At 38.4% G+C, this 9309-nt stretch overlaps 1 protein-coding gene across 1 annotated transcript in view; it reads left to right on the top strand.

Moving 5' to 3' along the window:
* The window catches only part of DCP1A (decapping mRNA 1A), a gene marked incomplete at its 5' end in the record, with an annotated part of 32845 nt that extends 25338 nt beyond the window's left edge, over nt 1–7507 (top strand). The window contains 4 exon segments of the mRNA XM_010178750.1: nt 1–517; nt 3070–3135; nt 5615–5833; nt 7427–7507. The exon segment at nt 1–517 is cut by the window's left edge and continues 14 nt beyond it. Of these exon segments, the coding sequence (XP_010177052.1) occupies nt 1–517; nt 3070–3135; nt 5615–5833; nt 7427–7507 (883 nt within the window).
* Between the last annotated feature and the right edge of the window lie 1802 nt (nt 7508–9309).

The raw sequence follows: 9309 nt of genomic DNA, 5'->3' as shown, positions 1-9309 counted from the left end.
GGAATGTTTACCACCTATGCTAATACCTCCACCTTCAGTTTCCCAGCCTGATGTAAAAAATGTTTCAAGCTATTCAGTTTGTTTAAGCCCTGTTCTTAATTCAGCCTTGACAGTGGAAGCTGCCCCTGCTCAGATGCTTCCTGGCCTAAAACAAAGCAACAGTATAATGCAAGTTATGCAGCAAGCTGCCAAGCAGATATCCCCACTAGTGAATCAGCCGCCATCTGAAGTGAACCATGCTCCACAAAACCTAATGGCTGGCCAAAGCCAGCTTATAGCACCCTTGACATCAACAAATACAGGAACTGTCTCAAATACATCCCACACAAGTGTTGATCTTCTCCAGAAGCTCAGGTTGACCCCACAGCATGACCAAATGCAACAGCAGTCTCTCACTAAGACTTCCTTAACACCAAACATCTCTGCCTCGGTTGGCCAGCTTGCAACACCAGAAAGCTTCAAAGAATCTCACAGTAAGCCATCAGCCTTGAACAGCAAGATAATCTCTCCCCTTCAGGTATTCTGTGGGTTTTTATATGCATGAAGCCTTAGACTGTTTTTGGACTACATGTATTTTCCCTTGGAAATTGTGCTGCCATACAGTAGCCTTTTAAAATAGTTAAGGACTTCTACTATGTGATACTGATTGAATTGCTGCCTTAGAAATCTAATTCCGTCAGTTTTATATCATTAGCATCTGCTATCAGTGACAGACCTGTCTGTAGAGGAGGAGGCTTTTCAAGCTGGTGCTGCTGGGGGATGAAATAAGTCCTAAAGAATTCATCTGTACTTTGTGTCAGAAAAATACTGCTAAGAACTGATGATCTGAGAAGGGACAGAAGGTTACAGACTGGTTAGTGTTACGAGAGTTGATGCTCTGGAAGTCTAGCCTGTGCCTTCTTTGAAGTACGAAATTTAACGATTTCCTGTTTCTGCTAAAATTTGCTTTGGATGTTTTGTACTCCTTCAGTTTTGACCACCTTCTGCTGGGAATATCTGTGGGATACATTGAGATACTCTTAGCTATTTAGTGAAATGGATCATAAACTGATGAGTTTTGTCTAATTGACTGCCTTGGTGTGTTTTGTCCTAGTATCGCTTACAAAGGACCTCTTAAACTTCTTTCTTGGGGGAGAATCTATTCTCTATGCCTTAATACAAGCCAAAGCAGTAAATACATTTGTTTAGAGAGGCTAGGTGCAAATATCACCGGGAGTCTGTTAGGTTAAAGCGTGTGGCTTTATTTTCTGTCAGTTGGTCTTGCTCTGCTGTGTAATTGACTACCTCCGTAGTAAAGACATCAATGAGTTTCAGTTATTGGATTTCTTTTTTCTCCAAAAGGAGCAACTTTCTGTAGTGCCCACCTCTGAGAATATCCAAAGAGTTATCTTTGTTTTGTTGCATTATTATTTTATTTTATTTACATTCGTGTAGACTAAGCCAGTGTTTGATCATGTCTTCTTGCCTCTTAGGTATATTGATAATGCAAGAATAAAAAACACCGAACAAAGCTACTTACAGCTGCATCTGCATGAATTTCCCAATGCCCATTATTGTCCAGTGCTTGCCACTGGATTTTAGTAAGTCCTTTGGTAGCCCTGTCTTGGTCAGCTGCTACTCTTTGCTATGAACGTGGCAATGACTTATCAGAGAGTTCTAATAAAAAGGTCCACTCTTTAGCCTGTAACTTCTCTTAAGTGTTATTTTATAATACCCTCTGTTATTCAAGTGTTGCTTTTCTGTCCTCAAAAGAGTTATCCCTGTCTTAATGTTTAAGAAATGGGAATGTTTTCACTGTGCTGTCTTTCTAATGACCTTCTTTCTAATCTACTGCTGTTCTTGAAAATTCTCGAGAAGTCTGTGACTGCTGCTTGCTAGGATTATTTTACTAGCGATCACCTTTTTGGGATGTTTGGAGTGATGTATTTTGCAGAGGGAGGAGCAGGTCCAAGCATTGCATTGAGCAGTTACCTTGTTCTGGTATTGTAGAGCTGTACATTCTGAGCAGTATTTTTCTTTAGTGTACTACAAAACCTTGGTACGGATTTGTCTGAGGATTGTGACACGTTTGAGCATTTAGAAAAGCTGGCTTGGTTTATCCCTAACTGCCCTTGACTGCAGTTATTCAACATCTGCCTGACAGCCTTGGGAATTAGCTCTTCATATGCCAGTCTTACACCATTTTTTTCCTTCCACTGTTTCCAATGCATGTACACATTTTCGTTAGACAAAATTCTCCATAGTCCAATGTACTCTCAAACTAGCAAAGGACTTCTTAACTCTTGTGTAATTAAACTTTGAGAATTTGATCTTGTGCTTGCTACCACTTCATAAAGCTAATTTTATTTTTGTTGTTAAGGACTATCAATTCCCAGAGTGCTTTTCATTGCAGTTCAAGCAAAGTACAGTCTGTCGCGCAGGGCTTTTTCCTGTTCTGTGTGGCCAAGAGGTGTTCCAAATGGCCACAACGAGCCTTTAGAAGAATGCCACAGAAATTTGCTAAAGCACCTTATCTCCATGCCTTTTATTGTGTTTTCTAATATTTTAGAATACTTTTTTATTATAGCATTGAAATCTGACTAAAGAAATATCTGGTTGCTGTTTCTAGAGATATAAAATACTTCCGAAATTCTAGCAGGAAGCAGCATTTAATTTTTGTGGAGGGGATTAGATCAAACTCCTAGGAAAAATAATACTGAATTGAACCTTCCTGGCAATTTACCAGACTGGTTGCAAGGTACTGAACTCTTCATTTGGTAGCATATGTTTTGCTTCCTGTCTGTGTTTTAATGTTTAGATTTTTATTTTCAGCTGTAGTAGCCTTTCTTCAGAAGTGTTTTGTTATGGCTTTACAGGTTTGCTCTAATACTGAAAGCAAAAAAACAGAAATTCAAATCTTTCCTCTTTTTCCAGCTTCCTGTTGATTATATCAGTTTTACAAAATGGATCAAATTCCATCTGAAATCTGTTGAAATTTACATTTTTGCGTTTTTATAAAAACAGAAACCTAGCACTGGAAATTGAGCTGTGGATGCTAACTCATCAATTGTGCTTTCTTTTTTGACTTAGACTGTACAACAAAACAAGGAATCAGAGGTATTTCCACAGCCAAAGAATTTGTCTAAAGCAAGTCAAGTAAGTAAATAAATACTTCTGCTAATTGTTGGTTTTCTGGACGTAGAAAAACAAAAAAAGGTGTGTGGGCCCCTCAGTTCAAGGACAGGGAATTGCTTGAAAGAGTCCAGCAGAGCCACAAAGATGACTGAGGGAGTGGAGCATCTCCCTTCTGAGGAGCGGCTGAGGGAGCTGGGGCTCTTTAGCTTGGAGCAGAGGAGACTGAGAGGTGGCCTCATTCATGGTTATAAATTTGTAAAGGGCGAGTGTCAGGAGGAAGGAGCCAGGCTCTTCTGAGCCAGGCTCTGCTCTGTGATGTCCAATGCCAGGACAAGGGGCAATGGGAGCAAGCTGGAGAACAGGAGGTTCAATCTGAACATGAGGAAAAACATTTTCACTGTGAGGGTGCCAGAGCATGGCCCAGGCTGCCCAGAGAGGTTGTGGAGTCTCCTTCTCTGCAGACATTCAAAACCCGCCTGGCCGTGTTCCTGTGTGCCCTGGTCTGGTGATCCTGCTCTGGCAGGGGTTGGACTGGATGAGCTTTTGAGGTCCCTTCCAACTCCTGACAGTCTGTGATTCTGTGTGTAAAACTGTGGTAAACAGTTGGTATCTTGAATAGTCATTGCCTGTTGACCATATTTAAAGTGTGGTTATGAAGCAGGAACAAGCTGTACTGAAAGAAAGGGGAGTTTCTGTCAACTGCTGTGAGTGAGTACACCTTCTTGTTGTACAGCACCTCTTATTGTTGGTGCTAATGTGAAAATGAGAATACGTTTTTGGATTTGCAGTTTTGCATTAAGTTTGCACCATCTGAACTGTTTTTTTTTAATCTTGTAAGCAAGCAGTACTAATGCTATAAGACTGCAATAGGGTCTATTAGCCTTAGCCCAACCTTAAGTACCCTAGAGGCAAAAAATGCAATCCTTGCCTTGCTGTCTCTGTCAGGTTTCCTGAGATACCTGTGTTCTGTGAAAAAGATACCAACCAAAAAAAATGGAAGATCGAGGAAGAAAAACAAGCATCCGTTACTGCAAAACTTTCTGATAGCAAGTTTTAGTGAACTAAATACAGATTTAACATTATTAGAACTACCTTTGAATAACGGTTCAAAATAATGTTAATGTAAAATTTCAGGTTGCAGTTCAGAAAATAACCAGTAATAGTCAAGTCTTCAAGAATTGTTTTTAGTTACCTTTTTGTTATGTGTTCTTTTCAGGATGCCATCTGTAATTTAATTCTAATTTTCCTTTACCCACCCCCTCCTTTTTCAAGTAGCAGGCCCATGTCTGATTCTGAAGGCAGTAAAAATGGTCCTGCTTAAGGTAAAATGCTGCTTTAGCTACTGGCCTGCTCTGAGACAAGCTATACGGTCTGTTAGTGATACAGATAGTAAATGATTATTTAAATAAAAGCATTTTACATGGATTTTGGAATGTTAAGAAATGTGTGCATGTTGTGTGGTAAACTGCATTTGTTGGTTTAGACGTGTTCAGCCAAAGTCCCACCCTAAGTCTTCACAGTTTTCACTATAACAAAATCAATTTGCTAGTTCTACTGTTGTTGATTTAATTATACAGCCGTTAACTTTAGATGGCTTTGCAGGTTTTTTCTTCAGAAGATTTTTTGATTATCCAGCAGGAACACTTTCTGCTGATGTATCAAATATCTTTACATATCACATTTAGTCTTGCTTTCTTTTGAGTGAGGTTGGCTTGTCTGTTTTCACCGTGTTGATCATTCTGGAGGCCTGAGGAAGATGTAGATTATCATACTGAATAGTAATTGCAGTTATCAGGAGATGTCAAAGCTGATATTTATTCACGTCCACATTATGCAAATATAATAGTCCTATTCATTTGCAATTTGTTTAAAAGGAAAAATGGTAAAGGCAGTGTGTGGCTTTCTGTAATGAAATGGACACAGAGCTGTGGAAGAATGAGGTGAAAAGATGGTCCTCAGAATGCTCCCATCCCCCTTCCTCCAAGGGAAAATGTACTTGGAATATTTCAACATACTCCAGTGCTTTAATTTTAGTTCCTCAATCATTTTAAATATCTGAGATACTTTACTTCAAATTATTTGTTGGACGTGATAGAAGCAGGAGTGGTGGGAAGTAGGACTAGCTTTTCTGTAAAATACTAAGGAAAACAGTAATTTACAAAACAACTGCAGGCTACTCTGATTACACTGGTGAAAAGCTCATCTTTTATTCTGTGTGTTATGTTTCAAAAATTCTGGAAGGCAGCAACCACATGAGGAGGAAGCAGTCTGCATACAAGAATATTGAAGACTGTTACTGTCTTCAGCTTTTAAAATGAGAATTACTACTGATACTAATCTTTATAGGCAGATATTTCTTCATTAAGAGCAGCTATTCAGTAATATCTAGCTGAATAATAGTGGCTACAACCTACTTTTTTAATGCTCATCTCTCCAGCCTTTATAACAGCATTCATTCATATTGGACAATGGTGCTTATTGGTTTTCTGTTCTTTTACAGGTTGCACCTCTGCAGTTTGTTACAGCCACAACTACAGTAATGCCTTCAGTCCTCTTGTCTCCCAGTGTTTTTCAGCAGTCAGCTACAAAAGCTACTGAAGTGGAGAATAAAGCCAGTTCTTCTTCGCCTTTAACGCTCGGAACAGCAGAAATTCAGACTGTACCTCCTACTGTTCTCAGTAGGTCTCAGCTTCAGGAAGCACTGATACATCTAATAAAGGTCCTGTCTTTACAGAGCTCAATTTCTGAGGGATGGGGTTCCAAATGCAGTAGCCAGTGCCGAGAAATTCTGTACCCCTATAACTTCTTTTGACCTGAAAGATTGCAAAAGTTTTTCCTCTCTTTTGGAAGGGATGGGTCGTTCCACACTATACACATAGACCATACAGTGTATGGAACAGCTTGGTCATTTTCACTGGGAGATGAAGGACTTAAAAGGACAGAACTCTACATTGGATGTGTCCTTTCACATCCATTTTAATTTGTGGACAAAGATAAAGCTGCAGTAGTATAAGCCCTGGAATGGGGATGTAGGGGTTGGTTTTGTTGTTTTTGAAGTGTTCCTGCATTCCCAAGGAAAGCTTTCCTGTTTCCAGTCCCTTAGAACTGTTCCTGATCTTTAACTGAAGTACGTCTTTGAAATGGAAATTGCAAAGTTCTATTTCTGCTATTTCTAAGGACTAAAAAGTTCAGTTGAATTAAATATGTGATGTTGGGAGTGGCCATGCATTGAGGTAATTTTGACCTCTAATGTTATGGTGAAGTCGCCATGAATAATAAACTCTTCTTTGTTAACTCAGGATTTTTTTGGCCACTCCATGCTGACGTTAGTGGAGTTTACACCCAAAATGCAAGTCTAAAAATAACTTTTAAAAAGTTATTGATAAAGTTGTTAAGAAAAAAGGGCCACTACACGATCCCATCATTAGCTAGATTGCCTAATTTATCCATGATGTTCCTTTTTGCAGAACCTTTTTGCATATTGGTGTGTATGGTTTTTTTTCCTTTTAAAGGTTTAAACCAGAGTGCTCATAAGTCTTGCAGCCGAGCCTAACTGCCAGAAGTCTTGCTCTCAGTAGAGACGTAGCACACTGATTCTCACCCAGTAGTCTGAAGAACATCACTGTGGTGACTTCAGGGAGCTGATTGGAATATTTGTCTCCAGTCTTCTCTATATAGAGAGAGAGCTGAATGAAGACCAAAATAGGCGCACTGTGCAGCATGGAAGTACCTGCACAGCACTCCAAGCAAGATACCAAATTTGCTGTGCAGATCTTGTAAAAATGAATATTACATACTCAAGCTAGTTGATTAGATAGCAGTTCTGTAAACTTGCCGTTTGAAGGCATTGGACTCAAGATATATCACTAAATGTTGTCTATAGATTAAACTAATTCACTTCGTAGTTATGCTTCGACATGAGAGTTCTTGTATTACACACTGTAGTCCCTTTCAGGCTGCTCTGACAGACAGAAGTAACATTACTTCTGACACTCGTGCAGATTTTATTTGGGAGCCTGTACACAGGATGGAATTCTCTGTGTCTGAGACTAAGGTTTGGACTCTGGAGCGAAGTGAAATTGTGTGGCCAAGGCTGACCTAGTGATACCTGTTCTGTTTGTGTGTTTGAGCATCCAGTGTGCTTAGCGATCTCTTTAGCTGCCTTACCAACTTCATGGTCAAAGTCTGTATGTTGCCCAACTGCACAACTTATGCAACAATGCACAACTAATGCACAGCTTCAATGGCATTAAAGTAAACTCTTTTTTTGCATCTTTTTATTAATGTTTCTAATGTGTTTTTTTTCCTGCAGAATGATTCCCGTTTTCTCAGCACTATTCATGAAGTCTACTTGCAAGTTCTAACCAAGAATACAGACAACATTAAGCTATAATTTTAGCTAAATCCACTTAAAATATATCCGTTTTACAAACAATTATGCCTCATCTATAAAACTAGTATTTTTGTAAAAGAATATTTAGTTTTCAACGTCTTGAATTTGAACCTGCTAGGAAAGACTTATTCCTTAAATACTTTTAAAAGTAATATTCTCAGAAGTGATCTAGGTTTTCACTGTGATCATCACCAGCAAACCTTTGTTTTTATTGGGGAGGGTACTTAAGTTGCATTTGAGTTTTCATGAGCATTAAGTGAATGTGCAAGTGTTTGACCTGGCTTTCATTCCTGGCTGTATTCTCTGTTCAAGGATTACAGACTCAGTAGTATTTAAACCAGCAAATACGTAGTACAGTACACTATAGCACACCGGAACAACATTCAGTTGTGGGAACCTAGTTCCAGTTTGAAGGACTGAGGAAGAGGACAGCGAAATGTCTTGTGATTAAGTTGGCAGGTGTGGGGAAGGAATGGATCTGGAAGCCAGGCCTTTGGAGCTAAGCCTTTTACAAAAGGTTTAAAAATGCAATTTCCTTGATAGATTGACAGTCTCAACCGTATGCACATGAAGTCATCTCTTAAATATTCCATTAATCTTATTTTCTTCTACGTCACTGACATTAAACATCTATCCAAGTGAGTAAGGCCACTTTCTCTAAAAAGGCAAAATTTGAAATATGCAAAATTCTCAGTGATTGAATTTTTATTTTCAAGCAACAGAGTAGTTCTGTTCCATGTTGAAGTTCTTTTAATTAAATTTATAGTTGGGAGACCACCACTGGAAGACCCACTTCCTGTTCAGCAGTGTTTTAGATAATTTAAATACTTTGTTTCCCTTTTAGCTTAATGATGGACCATATCATAGTTGTCTTTCATTCCTCAGTTGCGTTGGAACTGCGGTGTTGAAAACTATGCAGATGGGGAACAAGTGCATGCTTTACTTCTGTTGCCCTCTCCCCACATTGTTAGTGCACACTTCATAGTCTGAAGTTTATCTAATTGAAATGTTACTGCTTCTCATACGTGATTTAGTAATTCACTGATGTAAGAATTTAACTGGATACTTTCCCATTTGAAATCAGAAGATTTCTAATTATAGTTTCTTATGCTGCTCTGTTGGTTTACCCATGGCTTGTATTTATTTCATGAAGGCATGCAAAGCGAATTAAGACTTCAGGTCGCAACTTTGTCCAGCAATAGTAGTTTTAAAGGACGCTTTTCCAGTAGAAAAGTTTCAGTTTACTTGAGTAAAAAGATAATCTGTAGTGAGTTAATGATGCACTGCTTCTTTCTTTTCCCTGAAGCACTATTGAAATATGAAGAAAAAAATTGTTTGGCTCCTTACAACAATATGTATGTGTATATATCCTAAGGATTAGTTAATGTTGACATAGTCAAGGTGCATGGTCATTTCTTTGGAAACTAGTAATTGAGCTTTAACTGTGATCAGTTCACAAATCAGTATGTTTTAGATATGACAAATATTTACATTTTTATGTATTTTATCTATTTTATTTTTTTCGTAGCTTTTTAGTGGAAAACATTTTGTTTAGCGCTACCTGCCTTCTGAAAAGCTCTTCTCAGCCTTTGAGTTCAGTGTTTCCAGTTAAAATATATAGTATTTTGTAAGAAAAATGTGCAAGTTCAGGGAAAGATACTAATGTCATGCACATTCATGAAGAAATATATTGGCTCTGCAATATAAACTGTCTCGTTAAGGAAGATAAGAGCTTCCTATATAAATTATAGTTATAATGCTACATATGCACATAAAAATGAGATTTAAATTAGATCTAAGGT

Source organism: Mesitornis unicolor, unplaced genomic scaffold (genome assembly GCF_000695765.1).
Source record: "Mesitornis unicolor isolate BGI_N332 unplaced genomic scaffold, ASM69576v1 scaffold26872, whole genome shotgun sequence".
Taxonomy (NCBI): Eukaryota; Metazoa; Chordata; class Aves; order Mesitornithiformes; family Mesitornithidae; genus Mesitornis; species Mesitornis unicolor.
Note: the sequence above shows the minus strand (reverse complement) of the source record. Positions and strands in the feature narration are given on the sequence as shown.